This window comes from Puma concolor, chromosome D2, assembly GCF_028749965.1.
Source record: "Puma concolor isolate L17-30 chromosome D2, mPumCon1.1.hap2, whole genome shotgun sequence".
Lineage (NCBI taxonomy): Eukaryota > Metazoa > Chordata > Mammalia > Carnivora > Felidae > Puma > Puma concolor.
Window position 1 is genome coordinate 56,297,606 of NC_141677.1, and position 17,086 is coordinate 56,314,691.

The window sequence follows — 17,086 nt, forward strand, 5'->3', positions numbered from 1 at the left end:
GCTTGGGATTCTCTCTCTTTCTGTTCCTTCCCCGCTCATGCTCGCTCTCTCTCTCTCTCAAAATAAATCAATAAACATTTTTTTAAAAGTTATGTTTCTAAAGGAGTTGTGTCCTACAAATGGCTTCTCAAAGGGTTGCTTCTCATTGTTATGTGGGAATGAAGAAACTATGTTATATTTTTCTCTGTAAACTGCCATCATAACACCTCCTACCCCATCCTATGTGACTTTTCCTTTATGCATATCTATTTACCAGCTGACAAGAGAAACATACTCAAAATTGAAGTTCATATAAAATGAAGATTTATTCACTATGGACTCAAAAACTCCTACCACTTTAAGAAAGGAAAATGTGAAATCAGAGCTATAAGTCTCCTCTTTGAGGCAAAAAAAATAAGCTTTGCTTAAAAGGCATCCACAAAAAATCATTTATACCTTTTGTTTATTCAGGTTTGATTGAGTCAGTTGGCTCACCTCAGAATATTTGTATTATTTTTCCACTATAAAGCTCCCTTAGCTACACTCTAGGATGAAATAAAATATCCTAACTTAGGTTGCTTTTTGCTATGCTCTGCCTTTCCATCATGAGTTTCTTTCTGCCTATGTTTTCTGACACCCAAAGTCCAAAGAGATAATAATGCTCTAGATTTATATCAAAAACCATCTTCGCAGGTCTTTTGTTTGTTCGTTTTTTATTTTAGAGAGAGTGAGAGAGAAAGAGAGCAGGGGAAAGGGTCAGGGAGTGAGAGAAAGAGAGAGAGAGAAACAGAATCTTAAGCAGGCTCCGTGCTTAGTGTGGAGCCCAACGTGGAGCTTGATCCCATGACCCTGGGATCATGACCTGAGCTGAAGTCAAGAGTCAGATACTCAACCAACTGAGCCTCCCAGGTGCCCCAATCCTTTTTTGTTTTGTTTTGTTTTGTTTTTAAATATAACTCCTAGCAACTTTGCTTATGAAGGACTATGAATCATGAAGTCAAAAACATGACCAATGTAGGAGGTCATTGGTGCATAAATGATGGCTATTATAAATCAATGAAAATGTCAGTAAACTTTCTGTGTTACTCATTATTTATTTGTATCCCTTTCTACTTTCCTATTTTAGTCCGAGTCCTTGTCTCTAGCCCTGTAGGGGGAACAATCCACAGTATAACTTGTGTTGTTTGAGAAAGCAAGCTGTACCAACATCTTCCTGCTCCAATAACTTGTAACAAGCTTGTATTAATAAAAATAATTCTAATAGATTTGGAACCTAAAAGCAAATCAGCTTTTGCTATTCTTCAATATATTTTTTAAGAATTTTTAACAGTTATAATTTAAAGTATATAGGTAATATACATAATGTTTAAATTTTCTAGAATTTATTACAGTGAAGTGTAGTGGTTAATGGGCATCCTCTGGAGTCAGGCTAACTTGGGCTTGTTCCCAGAGATTCCATGCACTGTGTTAGCTGTGTGACCCTGGGCAAGTTATCCTAGCATGCTATGATTTTTTTTCCTCTTCTGTAAAACAAAAATAATAATAGTATGTACTTCATGGGCTTATGGGATACACTAAATATGATGGTCATGCGTGTAAAATACTATGCCCAGTGATGGGCATATAGTATGCACTTAATAAATGTTAGTTAATATTATTCTAGGACCTCATTGCTCGCTTTGTATCTTTGATTCCTGTTGTGCCCGATGTTCTGGATGAAAATGATGGTTTTGATATATGGATGACATCAGAGGTAACAAATTATGTTTTATAATTCAAATATATAGTATTTCTTACTTTTCTCTTAAATAGATTTTTAAAAATAGTATGCACATATGTAATACTTTGTTTTGTGAAATTTGACATCATTTGATAATTTAATACATCATAGGCAGCTCTATCATTAATCCATAGAAATAATTCTCAAGATGGGGCTCCTGGGTGGCTCAGTCAGTTGAGCGTCCGACTTCAGCTCAGGTCACGATCTCGCAGTCCGTGAGTTCGAGCCCCACGTCAGGCTGTGGGCTGATGACTCAGAGCCTGGAGCCTGCTTCCGATTCTGTGTCTCCCTCTCTCTCTGCCCCTCCCCCATTCATGCTCTGTCTCTCTCTGTCTCAAATATAAATAAATGTTAAAAAAAAAATTTAAAAAAAAAGAATTCTCAAGAGGAACAATCTATTCAACGTTATAAGTGGTAGCTCATGAATATTTTCATCCAATGGAAATTCCAGGAGTACAATATTATGACATCCTCCAGACAGAACTTGGCTTGTCACTATGGAGCTGGACAGACACTGAGTCTAGGGCAAAGACCGCCCCTGCTCAGAAGCTTTCCCCAATCTCCCCACATCTCAATGAAGAGCATGCATAGCAATGCTCTTTCCTCAGCACTTGGATTAAAATTCTCTTTAAACTGGTCGCCAAATAGAATAGAGGCCCCATGCAATATTTGAGACATATTTATACTAAAAATGTGTTTATACTAAGTGCAGATTTAATTGGTCATCCTATGTTTTCCACAAATCTGGCAACCTTAAGTAGAGCACTTTTTTCAGTGCTCTTATATTTAGTTGCTTATATATTGACTCTACACCCACACTCTGCACATATACATCCCAAGTTTAATCTCTTTGAATGAATAACTAGACTTGATTATTATTTATTTTTATGTAAAGTCAGCAAGCATTCAACAAATATTTTTGATTGAAAATTACTAGTATGATAGGAGCCTTAGAGAGGGACACTTTCTATCTGGAGCCAATGGTCCTGGTACTTATCTAGAATGTTTTAGAAGTTAGAGTTGAGCTGAAATGGATTTAGGGGGCACAGGGCTAACTTAATAGGTCACTGTCTTTTGGTAAGTGAGAACAAGGGAGACACAAGCATGTGGTTCCAGTGATTCAGTAATTCAAATCTAGTAGAACTCAAAGAGGTCATTAACTGTAAACTCTTCTGAGACTCTCTCATCTAATCAAAATGTGTTCATGGGTATTATAATCCTGCAGAACATTGAAAGAGCCTCTAAAATAGCTAAAAAATAACCATTCAGGCAAACACTAGTACTCTCGAGTCCCTCCCCACCCCCAACCACCAATCCAAACAATACCCATTACCGAGAGGTTATTACAAGTATAGGATTCCTCTTGGCTAATGTCTTCCCACTGACATGAACTCTTTGGCCATGGGATGCCCATGATATATGACTATTAGACTGTCACAGGACAAGTGTTATTTTCTCCTTCCTAACACACAGTCTGTGGAGAAAAACAAACCTTGGTTCAAATCCCACTTCAACCACTTAAGAGCTTTGGGACCTAAGATAGATCATTTAGCTTCCTTGGACCTCGACTTCCTCATCTGTGTCATACAGAGGTTTTGAAAGGATAACATATATGCAGGCATCTGGAACTCCGTATGTTAGTTACCTGTTCTCACCTGTTCTCTCCTCCTCTTATGAAATCCAGTCAGGGCAACCTCCTTGGCCTGACAATGAAGACCACTCATACTCTGCCCTTCACTCTTCTGTTCACACTTTTCTTTGAGAGGAGCCATGTTACCATCCTCCCTAAACTCCATCCCTCACCACCATATTCTGCCAGTGTGAACAGATATGACCATATCAGTTATTAAAACACTGAAATGCTTTCATACAGAATGGTAAATAGTCACTTCCTGAGGTCCCACATCCCCCACCTCCCTGGCCACTACAGCCCTTTACAGAGGACTGTACTGAACTGGAAGGCACGCGTCCTGTCTAAATGTTGCAGCTGCTATTCAACAACAACAGACTTGCTGTATGAACATTTGGGCCCGTTTATGTTGTTAGATCTTCTGATTTTTTCAAGGGAAGCCGGAAATGCAGAGTTTTATATGAGCTCTCCCAATTTTAAAAAACATTCCAGGGCCAAACAAAAAACACACCTTTAGAGTAGAACTAGGTCATAGACCACCAGTCTGCCACCTCTGTCGTGCTTTTACTCTCTTGCAACAACTGTTTTACTAGGCACCCTATATTTGACTACACCCAGCCCCAACTGTCCAGCTTTTTTAGTTGAAGATGTTTCAATCATCTCCCTGACTGGGCCTCAACTCCAATCTCTTCCTCTCTATGACTTGAGAGCACCATATTGGTACACGACAGTGTATAGCTCCATTGACCAAAGGATCCTTTCCCCTAAAAACTCTATGGGATTTCCTATCACATGAGGTTTTCTTAGAATATCAGTCCATATGTCCCAGTTTGCCCAGAGCAGTTTAATATTTGTCCTTAACAGAAACGTTCTAGATTGGATGATAAACTGTTTGGTCACTTGCACAGTATCCATATTAATTGCCCCACGGTAGAGTGACCCCTATATTCCAAGCTAGTGTTCTCGCCAGTGTTTTCAAAGGCAGAAGGTACCAGACCTTGCAGCTTTGCGGTCAGTCATCCCAGCGACCTGGCAAAAATATGTGTGTTTGAAGCTGGAGGGAGGAGAGGGGCCCCAAGTCTGTTGGATGCTTGCATTGCTTATCTTTCTCTTCCATTTTCTTCCGGCCTTGTTGCTTTTCTTTTGCCTTAGCGCTGCATCAGTTTGGCTATTGGGAATAAGGAAGAGCATGCCATACTGCTCTGTAATTTCTTTCTGTATTTTGGAAAGAAAGCTTTAGTCGTCCTGGGGACTTCAATGTTGGAAGTAAGTGCTGGTGTTAATATTTACATAGTGTAAACAAAACTAATCAGCTTTCAGCTGTAAGTTTAAAAGACCTCAATCCCAATTTTCCTTCTTTTCACAAGCTAATGGGGGAATTTCATGGGCAACCAATGATTTAGTTAAGAGGATAATGTTGGTTCATCCAAATGACCACAGTGTAAAGAAAGGCTTTCCTTTCTTTTCTTTGTAAAACTGTACTAATAATAGTGCTACTTCATGGGGTTACTAAAATGTTAAGTTACATAGTGACTGTGTGGCACTGAGAATAGCACCTTGGTCCATGGTGAAAACTCAATAGTCACCACTTGGTGGTGGTGGTGGTGGTGGTCTAACAGTTATAGTGATGGCTGTAGGAGTTATTAACCATCACCACCACTATCATCTTTATAATTTTCTAATGCTATATTTAAAGATCCTTAAGAAATACTTCTCCTTATTCTTCATTTCTCGCTTTTTAGTCATACAAGAAGTGGGCCTGCAATTTGAATTTACCTACTGACATTTTTACACCTTAATTATATACTCCTGCATTCATACCTCCAGAACACTATCTTCCTTTGGACTGTTTCTATTTCTACCACGAATATCTTGATGAGGGTCAAGATATCCAGTCTCGTTTTAGGCTTTGTGTTGTGATCACTTATTTCTCTATGTTTCCTTGGCATGGCTTATTATTTCTTTTAGCAGGCTAAAAGCTCGTGGTTAATTTCCCCCACGATCCCCATGTGTAGGTTTAAGTGCCACTAGATGGCAGTAAACAGTCAACAGTATTTCAACAAATATTTGCATTTATGCCTGCGAGTCAACACCATGGGTGGTAGGTACTTCGGCTGTGTGTTTCACCTCAGCTCTGTGGTTGAGGCGAAGCCTCCCCCTTCCTGAAAAGAAGCCAAGCACATTGATAAAGAACCAGAGCTTTGGAGAGACCAGGCACAGTGTTAAGAATATGTGTTTGGGGGGTCAAAGAGCGGTTGAAAACCCAGCAATGCCATTTACTGACTGTATAGTCTCAGCCTTGTTTACTTACTTTTCTGAACCTCAGTTATCTTCCCCATAAATAGGACTATATGGTTACACTACACAAGCCCTTCAACCTCTGACTCTATCTGAAAGATGAGCGTAATGATCACCCCTACCTCAAAGAATTTGGAGTGAATGCAAGTGAAAAATTTAGTGTGAATGCTGAGCATGGTGCCTGGTGCACATATTCCCATTAAGTGTTCAATAGTCTTTATTATTACCTGAAATTGTTATTCTTTGCTAATAAAACTTTGCACTTAAAAAGGTATGTTAAGAACAGAATAATAACATAATGATTACTTTTATTCCTCAGATGGTCCCCTGTATACTTTCTCTCTAGCCTCCAATGCCAGATCTTATGCTCAAAATTAACTTAATGACCTTTTAACTTCACTTGGCTTTTTCAGAGCCTTCGGCAAGTGTCCATTTCCTAAATTCAGTCCCCAAGTATATTCCACTCAAAGCAGGGCTGGCCTATATAGTGCTTTTGTGTGCATTAGACCAAAGTATCCCTACCTTAAAACACTTCAGGATAAGCATCCTTCAGCTCGGGTCATGATCTTGTGGTTCGTGGGTTCAAGCCCCGCATCGGGCTCTGTGCTGACAGCTCAGAGCCTGCTTCAGATTCTGTCTCCCTCTCTCTCTGCCCCTCCCCTGCTCGCACTCTGTCTCTCTCTGTCTCTCAAAAAATGAATAAACATGTTAAGAAAAATTAAGAAAAAAACACTTCAGTGCTAGCGGTTGGGAAATTGTCAAAACATACTGATTTTTCTAGAGCAACATGTTTCATTGCTGCGAGGGTAAACCTTACAGGGCTGCACATGGCAGCACCAGCTCAGAAGTTCTCTCATTTGAATCCTCATGCTAGCCTGGGCCTGAGGAGTTCTAGAGCTTTAGCTTTTTTCCTTTTCAAAAAGACTTTGAAGACTCCCCCCAAAAAGACTTGTAGAACTCAAAGATATCATATACTTACATTACAATTTCCACATACAAAAATGAGTTGAATCAACCACCTGCCAAAAATGACGTTAACCATCTTTTTCCTCACACAGGGGCAAGTAGCTTATGTATTAACTCAAGAAACTGATGAATATTTGCTTTGGAATCCATTAACTGGGCAATGTCATAAGCAGTTTGACCCATTTTGTCCCTTACAAAGTGTGGACTGTTTGTTTGATGATGGAAATGTAAGTATCTGGGGAAAGAAGCCTTATTTGGAGTTAATATCCTCAAGAGTCAGGCAGTTCTCCTCTACTCTGGCTCTACATTAGAACCATGTGGACTCTGAAGAAAATACAGATGTTCAAGTAGAATCCCTGGGTTATGGAGCCAGGGATTCTTCAATCCCTAAAGTTCCCCAGGTGATTCTGTAGTGCCTCCAAGGTTGAGAACCAGTGATCAATCTAATGTTCACATGCCCTTGGAATCTCTACCTCCTACCTCAGAACCTCCCTTGGCTTCTACCTTCGCTGGGTAGTAGGGCTGTAAACTTTTTCTCCATCCTAACCAGTAGGGGCTTTGTGCTCCCATGTGCCTATACCGATTTTATGTTAATGTTTTAATAGGTCTGGTTTAATATTCAACAAAATAATACGCCAATGGCTGTACATTTTGACTATTCAAAAGAAAGTTTCTGGAAACAGTTGCTTCCAAAAGATTTCCAAGGGACAAACGTACAAAGCATACAGGTAAAACTAAATTCTTCTCAGAATTTACCATGAAAATTTACCATGAAAATAACCGATGAAAGTTACCATCGGTTCTAATCTTTACCAGTTGTGCCAGCTCTCGTTATGTTTATACAGCTGATTGCAGACTGAGTGATTTGGCAATGCTAATAAAATCTAGTTTTCTCTGCCATCCAGCCTGAGTTTGGGCTACTCCTATCATACTCCTCTACTTGCAGAAAAGAAGAATTGAAAAGAAGGCATCATCTTCAAAGTGAATGTAGATTTTAAAGGGAAAAAATGTAAATGTTTATTCTAAAACTGAAAATATAATGTCAAGATGGTGTCGTAAGTTTACCTTGACCTAGCCCTCTGCTCCACACCCATGGTAATGATAAAATAAAAAGATTGAAAAAGAAAAGGTTTACCTGGGCTCCAAACCATGACAATGATCTCATGGAGTAGAAACAGGACAGAAATACTAGCAATGAGTAGGGCTGAATGAAGGACGGCAACAAGGGCTGAAAACGGTTCATGAAATCCAGGGAACCGGGCCAGCCTCACTTTTCGAAGCTAGGGATTGGGATGGGTCCCCCTGCGTCACTACTCTCAAAAGCAGATGGAGAAGAAAAGCTGCAGACCCAGTGCCAGGAGAACCGAGGCAGGGGTGGAAGCACAGACCCGAGGTCAAGAACGACGGAATTACCAGGTGGCTCAGCCAGTGGATCTGTGGTGCATGTGACGTCCCTTTGTGAGGGACCCCAAATTCCACTTCAGTGGCTGTTTCTGGATCGAGGCCCCTGGCATGGCAAGGTGCAGGCAATTACAAAATCCATAAACTAAGAGCTATGAGCCGAGAGGAAGTGAAAGTTAAAAGAAGATAGTGGAAAATATAGTAGAAAAATAGGCAGAAAACAATTCATAGAAGCAGAAACTTGAATGCTCAATCTCACTCACAATCAGGAAAATACAATTTAAAACAACAAAGCACCTCTTTACATGGTTAAGATTGGCAAAAAAAAATTTAAGTATGACCATACCAAGTGCTGGCAAAGAGGAGAAGTGGTGGGAGGGTAAATTGCTGTAAGTGCTCTGGAAAGCAGTGTGACGAGATCTGATAAAGCTGAAGATGCTCAACCTTGACCCACCAGTTCATCTTCTCAGCATATACCCTAGAGGAACATGCACAGGAAGACAGCAAGTACAACAGTGTTCTTTATAGAATTGCTTGAAATAGGAAAAAAAAATGAGAAAAGAATTCATCAACCAGAAAAAGAATACATGAGTTGTGAAGTACTCATAGTATGATTTCTTCTACGTAACAGAAGAAAAAAAAGTATGAACCAACTTACACTAGTTCTCAACTTGACTGTACATCCATTACATCAGAGTCGCTAAGGGTGGGACATACACACCCATGTTATTTAAAGCTCCCCGGGTGATTCCAGTGTGCAACTGAGGTTGAGAGTCATTGATCTAGAGCTATGCGTATCAACAGGAATGAATATAAAACAAAGTAATGTCAAGCAAAATGAAAAATATATGAAATGACACATAATACAAAATCACTTATATAAAGTTTGAAAATGATGTGCTGTTTATGTATATATAGACACATATTGATGGTGTAAAAGCATTCCTAGAAATGATACATACCAAATTTAGGTTAAAGGTGACCTTTGGAGAGAGGAAAAAAAGGAATGAGGTCGGGGAGCAACATACAAAGTACTTCAAGTCTGTAATGTTTTACTTCTTTTTAAAAAAATCTAAAACAAATATGCAAGAATGCAAAGGTGAGATGTAGCTAAGTGGTAGGTATGATGGGTGGATTTTCATTACCTTGTTCTCTATGCTCATCTATATATTTGAGCCATTTCACAAAATCAGAAGGAATGCATGGAAGTTACAGAGAGGGGATCATACAGTACCAAACTGTACAAAGAATGTCTCTCCCTTTCAACATCTCTTTCCCACTCCCTAAGAAATAAACACTGTTAGTAGTTACTTGTGCATCCTTCTAAACATTCTCCGTGTGATGCAAGCGTGCGTATATATGTATACATATTTCCTGTTGTAAAGTCATTTTAAAGAAGGGGAAGTGTAGTTATCTCTCTAGAGCAAACAACATTTTCAGCATCCACAGGCCATGCCTTGCTTTTCCCATCCCAAAGTTGCAACTGATGTATTGCCGCCTCTGGCAGCGAGGTGACATATTTAGAGATGAGGGTTTTTTTGTTTACTGTTAATCATTCTATTAGGGCTTCGGTGAAATGTTGCTTGTGTGCCTGCGCTATGTGAGGCATCAGTACCACAAGGAAAACGTGGGTCTCAGTATTGCCAGGACTTGTGTTCTCAAGGAGGAAAGAGAAGGGAGCAGGCAATTGCAGGACAGAGTGGTAAATGCAATCACAGAAGAAATGAGTGTGCTTTGGGGAGTGTGCAGCAGAGGGCCTGAGGGGAAGGACAGCTCCTGGGGCTTCCTGGGTAAAAAGCAGTGACCAGCAGAGTGAGGAAGGTGAGCAGGAACTGGCCTGGAGGAAGGTCGGAATAGAGAATAGTCCCGGCAGAGGAGAGGGCACAGCAGGCATGACGACCAGCAGGTGCAGGCAGGTGTCTGTCGAGGAGCTAAAAGGCCAGCTTGGCTGCGGCCAGGGGGTGAGCAAGACAAGCTCAGGGGTGAGCAGAGTCCTGGTAAGGACATGGGCGCCTGTCCTCAGGACAGTCAGAAGCTAACATCACTAAGGCAAGGGCTGCCGTGATCAAAATTGTAGTTTTTAAAAGCCACTCTGCCCAAGTATGGAAACAAAACCTTTTGTCATGTCGAATCTATAAATATAAAACCCAGTATTGCATTTGACTTGCATCTCTATTCTCTCTTGTGGATTAATGGCCCTCAATCTTCTGTCTTGCAACACACATCCCAAAATAAACCACTATCTGTGGTGAACACTTGTTTTTTGTCACAATTGTGAACCCAAATTTGAGTGTGTAAGATGAGCATGTGGGTACTCAAGGATGAAGTTAACAGGGAGATCCTCTTGAATTTTTAAAAGATATGAATTCCCTGAAAGAAAGGGCCTTTGCCAAAGAAAGCAAGTGGACTAACACCTCATAAACTTATCGAGTTAACGTTAACCCAGGCCTCTTTTTCAGGCCTGAAGGTGGCCTAACTAATCCACTAGTTACCTGACGGAGGGAGGGGCCAGGGAGGGGAGTGGGGGCCTTGGAGGGTTACACAGTGGTTGGTGGCAGCAATAAAGGCATTCAGTTTACCTGTGCTGTCTGGGACAGCTGGTGGCCCTGCAACATGACGTTGGAGTTCATAGTTTCCTTTTTCCAGTGTCTCCCCTCTCCTGGAGGAATCTGTTGTGGGGAAACTCCCTGTGCCTGGGACTGTTGTCTAATCTATCCATGGTGGCATCAGAACCCTGGCAGACTGCTGGGCCTTGCCCTGTGAGTTTCTAATTCAGCGGGTACCACATGGGGGCTGAGAATTTGTATCTCTAACAAGTTCCCAGGTGTGAGGTTGCTGGTCCAGGGGCCACACTTCTGGAACCACTGGGTTAGATCATCACCTGACAGACTGAATCTTCTCAATCACTCTTGAAATATTCTAGCCCCTAGAGGTCTGAAAACTGTTGCCCTCTTATTGCACAAGCCTCCTTCCGCCCATGTCCCTATCTCTACAGCTACCTGTATTTCTCAGTTCGGGAATGCTCAAAATAAAAATGCCCAAGCCCAGCCCCTCTGTCTTGTCCATGTGAGCCCTGCAGGGAGGGACATGCACACAAAGACCTGGCTCCTGCCAGCTGGAAGAAAAGGATATTCAACCAAAGAAGGAAGATAACAAACCATGTTAAAAGAGTAGTAGGGCGCCTGATTTGGTTCAGTCGGTTGCACGTCTGTGCACGTCGGTTGGCTCAGGTCATGATCCCAGGGTCATGGGATTGAGTCCTGTGTGGAGCTCTGCACTGAGTGTGGAGCCTGCTTGGGATTCTCTCTCTCTTTCTCTCTCTCTCTGCCTCTGCCCCTCTCTCCTGCTCATGCCCTCTCTCTCTCTCTCTCTCTCTCTCTTTCAAAAATTTTTTCAAAAAATGAAAGAGTAGTAGTAATAATACCTGATTTTTATTGAACGATATGTGCCAGGCTTTGCATATATTACTTTATATCAAAATCTTCACAAGACCCTAGGGAAGTAAGTACTATTATTGTCCCTCTCTTAAAGATGTGGTATCGGAGACTTGGAGAAGTTAAGTGACTTCACCAAGGCCACGGTTGATAAGTGGACGAGACTAGTGCAGGTGCCAAAGATTTTCTGGTATAACCAATAAGCATGTCAAATGTTTGTTTGAATAAATGAATGTGGCCAGCAGACCTGTCTTACCCAGGAAAAATACCTTGTAAATCCACTCCTCATCCCGCGCTCTGGTGAAGTAATACTAAAATCAAAGGAAACACTGATCTGTGTTTTACCTTTGTGCTTCTGTGGTGGAGTGCTTTTGCCACATGAAAGTGGTTTGGGTTCCCCTCATTATAATTAGCACTCCAGGGGTGACTGTGATGTCAAAGTGGTCTCCCTAGAATCTTTTATAACTTTCAGTTGTCTATGTGTTTCAGCCTGAGGAAATAATTTATTGTGAGACTAATAAAAGCATGATAGAAGATCTAAAGAACAGGTATGACCTTTATTTATATATTACGATTACTACGTTTCCTCCCTAATCTCTTGCTCCTTTCAGTTCTCCAACCCAGGCTCTCAAAATACCTATTAGATTCAGCAATAGAAGCAAGAGATGGAGGTTATGGTAAGTGTCTTCCACTGAGTCATTGACTTTTGGTCCGTGCATCAAAAAGCAGTCCCTCTGCCATTCCAGGACACTCCTTACAAAAGACCATCTAAGTTAAAAAGTGGTTGCCTCTGGAAAATATTGTAGGGCTACTGCTGGGAAGTTCTCAACACAGACACCTGTTGAAGTTATGGTAACAATAATGCAGTAACTAATACTTCTTGAAAGGAAATGAAGGTAAATGGCCCACCACTTGGAGTATGGAAAAAACATCCAAGTTGGGTGGTAGAAACATCAATATTGTCCCTCATCAGCACTCCCCCCTTCCCCAAACACACACACGTCCCAAGGAGTTGTTCGGTCAAGCTGAACAAGTTTGTCAAAGTCACAAACTTTACAGCAGGGCTTGCTCCTACTCCAAATGTGTCAGAAGCTTCTAGATCTTACTGTCTCCAGTGACTCATGCTGACATAGCAGGCTGCCATATAAGCCCCGACCAACTAATCAAAACAAAACATAACAAATAATATTGCCACTCCCTTCTCTCACTAGTACACAGCTCCCACCTCTTATTTCCTTCCTTCTTCCCCAGTTCTTAACAAAAAAGGGAAGCAATGCAGTAGAGAAATGATTCCAACTTCTGGTTTTCATCAGAATCACTTCTAGAACTATTTTAAAAAATAGATGCCAGGATCCCAGACCAGACCTGTTGAATCAATACCTGAAGGTGAAATATGTTGATAAAGCCCTACAAGTGGTTCTGATGCTTAGCTGCTTCTGGGACTCTGCAAACTCCAAAACTACTCAGTCACACTACAGACTCAGCCAGGAGGAAATTCCCAGTGGCTTTTTGTTTTTAAGCACACAGTGATTCTGTGTAAAGATGAGGCTTCTCAAGGGGGCCCCGTCAACCAATGTACACTGTCCCTTGAATAATCTACCAGCAGGCACTGTTCTAGGGGCTGAATACAAAGGCACAAATCTCTGCCTTTATGGAGTGTACATTCTAGCGGGGGAAACTGATCATCATACTTATCAGTCTGTGCCTCATTTCCTTCCAACCATGCTTCCTGTATTAACTAATCTAATAAATCCATCCCTGCTGACATCACCCAGACCAGATATCTCAACTTTCATAAATGCAGTTTCTTGGAAACACAATATTTTATGACAGAAGAGGGCCCTGGAGAATGGGGATGTCAGTCCAGTGATCAGACAGTAGACGTTGTCACATCACACCCAGTAGGCAGCTGTCTTGTGGTAACCAGAAAAGAGATGTCCCTTTGAGATCCAACTGTTGGCTCTCCTGGGAAGCTTCTTGCTTTCCCAAGCCAAGCAAGTGCCTGCTTCTCCCCAACTTGATTAATGTGAATGATGGTAGATATCCTTAGCCATGAAGGTCTGGTTCATCCTAAATAAAATTTAAAAAAATATTCTTGCACTTGAGTAAAGTGACAACACTCTTATCACGTTTATTACATGAATTGTAATTTGTCATAAAATAACCTTTGCATTTTTACTTTAGGATTGAGAGGACTCTGAAATGTAAAATGATGGAATGGCGACCTAAACAGCCAACACGCTGGAATCGACAATGTACTTATATTTTGCAAAAAATCCTTCCTAAGCTAGAACTTGGCACTGGAAGCTTTGTTTTATCTGAAGAAGAGGGTGAATTTGAAAGACTACTCCAATTTTATTGGGTATGTGTATGATTTAGTGCATTAATGACATTTGTTGTATCTATGTTGTTAATTGCTAGGGAATAGTAATCTTCAATATCCCTGAAATGCTTTTTTATCTTGATCCTAGACAACAGATGATAAGGCATTAAAATACATTTATTTGTAGACTAAGCAATTTCAAATAGACTGAACAACTATTACCATGACCACACTGCATGACATTTTCTTGATATGTTTTATGTTATATAGCCACAAAGTTTGGAAAAAGAGATGAAAAAAAAAAGTAACCTGTAAATAAGAAATTGAAAAATGATCTCTGGATGGTAGCAATAGACTAGATTTTCTGTCCTTGGTTCTGGGCAAGAGGACTCCAGGCAAGCTTTGATACCTTTCACATGCAAAATACTCCCAAATTTCTGTATCCAGCCTGGTCTTCTTTCCTGACCTCCTTTCTTATATATTTGCCAACACATTTGTCATCATCTTGGTTGGTTAAAAGGTATCTCAAACTCAACAAGTTTATAAACAGACATGGTGGGCATTGGGTATATTGTTTTTCCCCTACCTACCACCAGCTCTTGACATCCTGTCACTGACTCTTCCCTGTGAATTGATCCAATGGGTTTTTGAAAGCCCCAGCCTCCCAAGAGTGAGATTCTTTCCCCCTACCATCTCGTAGACTACACATTTTCTAGGGAAACCCTCTGAGAGAAGAAAAGAAGGAATCTGGCTGGAGTTAAGTACTTAAGCTGTCAAAGAGGGATCTGTGGGTGCTATTTATTCATGAATAGGGAGGAAGTTGCTTTTATTTGCATTAAAAAAACAGAATTAGTGGTAAACAGATAAGCAAAGCAATATAAACCGAGGTTAATATAAGCCAAGGTTTAAAATGTGTACTTTCTTTGTAAAATTATCTACTTAGTAACACATAATCATAAACCTGAGCTTAATCTTGTGGTTTGGATTCAAACCCCGGTTCAACCATTTATCACTAGTTTTGACCAAGTTACCTAACTCCTTTATACTTTCCACCCCACTGGGCAAGATAAACAGGGATAAAAATAGTTAATCTGGTTTGTGGTTCTGGTGAGGATTAAATGAGCTGCTACTTACCACAGCACCCAGCACTTAGCAAGTGTTCAGCAGATGTTTATTATTATTTGTATTACATGTGACAGGCCTTGTGTTAGGCACTGGGGTTATGACAGTAAACAAGACAGATACAATCTTGTGCATTCACAGAAACTACAGGCTAATGAGACAGACCAGAAAACATGTAATTGCAGTCTAGTTTACAAAGTAAGTTAGGGAAGGACAGCATCCTATTGCAACCACATGGGAAGAACACATGAACAGATTTAAGGATCAAGAAAAGCCTCCTGAAGTAAGCAATCTAAGGCTTGAAAGAGGTTTCTGATTGTTATCTGCGTCTTATTAAATAGATAATTTTACATAGGACCATGTACCATAATCCTTTAATCCTGTCACACAGTTGTCACTTAATAAATATAAATTGAATCAGTGTTAAATAAATTCTTCCATAATGCTCACTTAAACACCTCATTTGTAGGACCAAGTAATATTCCCATTGGCAGTTTGCTATTCTAGAAAGGGTGTACGTATTTGGAGTGTTAAGTGTGAGGGCTGTGGTATCTGGCTTTGTTCCTCTCTCCCTGGAAAGTGGGAATTATAGTAGAACCTACCTCATAAGGTTATTTGAGGATTAAATATGTATGTGAAGCATTTAGTACTGTTCCTGGAACACGGTTGATGAAGTTTTGGGGGTGATAGTGGGGTCTGTGGGGTCCACAGGCAACGGCCAAGAAAGAATTCTTGAAGATGTCTTTGGTGCAAAAAGGTTATTTTTTAAAGCATGGGGACAGGACCGGTGGGCAGAAAGAGCTGCCCCAGGAGCAGGAGGAGAGACTGGTTATATACTCTGGAGTGGGGGAGGTAGAGTCCAGGGGAAGTTTCCAGTGAGATTTTCATATGCTAAAGAAGACTCACGAGATACTGGAGGCCTAGCTATTGTCAAGCTAAGGTTGTTTTTCCCTCTAGCAAAGCATTAACATTAAGATAGCAGGGAGTTCCTGGAGAAACATTTTACTCCACCAGCCTCAAGTGTTTGTCAATGGGCTGCAGGTTATAAGGAAATTTAATTCTATCTACCATTTTCTTCTGCCTTTGTTTCCCACATCAATTGTAAGCACCTAGAAAATAACATTACTTCGTGACTACCATTTTTTGAGGCTTCTGTAATATTTTTGCATACAATAATTCCTGACTGCCTACATGCCTGTAGCATGGGTTTACATGTTATTCTGTCTTTTGTCTAGGTCACAGGATTTCCTATGCAGATGCCATACACTGATGTGCAGTCAATTATTGACGCTGTGTATCAAACTGGAATTCACTCTTCTGAATTTCCCCAGACAGAATTTGCTCTAGCTGTATACATTCACCCATACCCAAACAACGTATTATCTGTGTGGGTCTATTTGGCTTCCTTAGCTCGACATGAGTGAAAAGGAAGAAGGAAAAAGGAAAAAAAAATATATAGGCCATGGGCCCCTCGCCCAAAGCAATCAAGACTTTTCCGGTACTTTTAGATTTTGCTACTTATCCTCAAATCCAGCCAAATGTGAGCCCGATTGTTGGTTCTCTTATAGAGTTAGGCACCATGGAGACCCACTCCGTGAACCTTTGAGAATGAGTCTAGATGACCTCCCGACCTCTTCAAGGAAAACACTTCAGTCAGTCTGGTGGCCTTCGGTCACTGTCTACAGTGGGTCTTATCATGGGAAAGAAGCAATTCTGGCCCCTACCTTTTAAGCCAGTATTACTCAAATCGTAGGCGTCACACCAGCTCAACTGAATCACCTGGAGACCATTGTTGAAAATGCAAATTCCCACATCCCCCTAAGACCTACTGAATGGGAACCTTTGGGAGTGGAGCTCCAGAACCCACATTATTTTAAACAAGCTCCCTAGATCATTCTGATGACCTGTTAAGAGTGAAAACCCACCTTATAGAATGTTGTCATTACCAAAGTGAGGCTGGTACTTTTGATGCGGGTTCTGATGCAATTCCAGGTAGAAGATACTCAAGTACAAACTCCAGGTCATTGCCTCTCCAAAGATTATTTCACTGGTTAAGAGTAAAAGAAAAATCTGCCAGGTGGGGCTGAGGGCTGAGGTCAACTTCTGGGGCCTCCTAAAAGTTTTCACTTGGCATGCTACTGACTTGAAGTTCT

General features: G+C 40.9%; 1 protein-coding gene across 5 annotated transcripts in view; it reads left to right on the top strand.

The window, feature by feature from the left end:
- Positions 1-16,421, top strand: part of CC2D2B (coiled-coil and C2 domain containing 2B) — a 98,615-nt gene extending 82,194 nt beyond the window's left edge. For all 5 annotated transcript variants that reach the window (XM_025917801.2, XM_086680494.1, XM_086680493.1 and 2 more), the window contains 7 exons: positions 1,643-1,732; positions 4,542-4,655; positions 6,746-6,880; positions 7,259-7,381; positions 11,978-12,036; positions 13,673-13,850; positions 16,169-16,421. In XM_025917801.2, coding sequence (XP_025773586.2) covers positions 1,643-1,732; positions 4,542-4,655; positions 6,746-6,880; positions 7,259-7,381; positions 11,978-12,036; positions 13,673-13,850; positions 16,169-16,357 — 888 coding nt within the window. In that variant the 3' untranslated portion in view covers positions 16,358-16,421. The remainder of the gene's footprint in view (positions 1-1,642; positions 1,733-4,541; positions 4,656-6,745; positions 6,881-7,258; positions 7,382-11,977; positions 12,037-13,672; positions 13,851-16,168) is intronic.
- Positions 16,422-17,086: the final 665 nt, after the last annotated feature.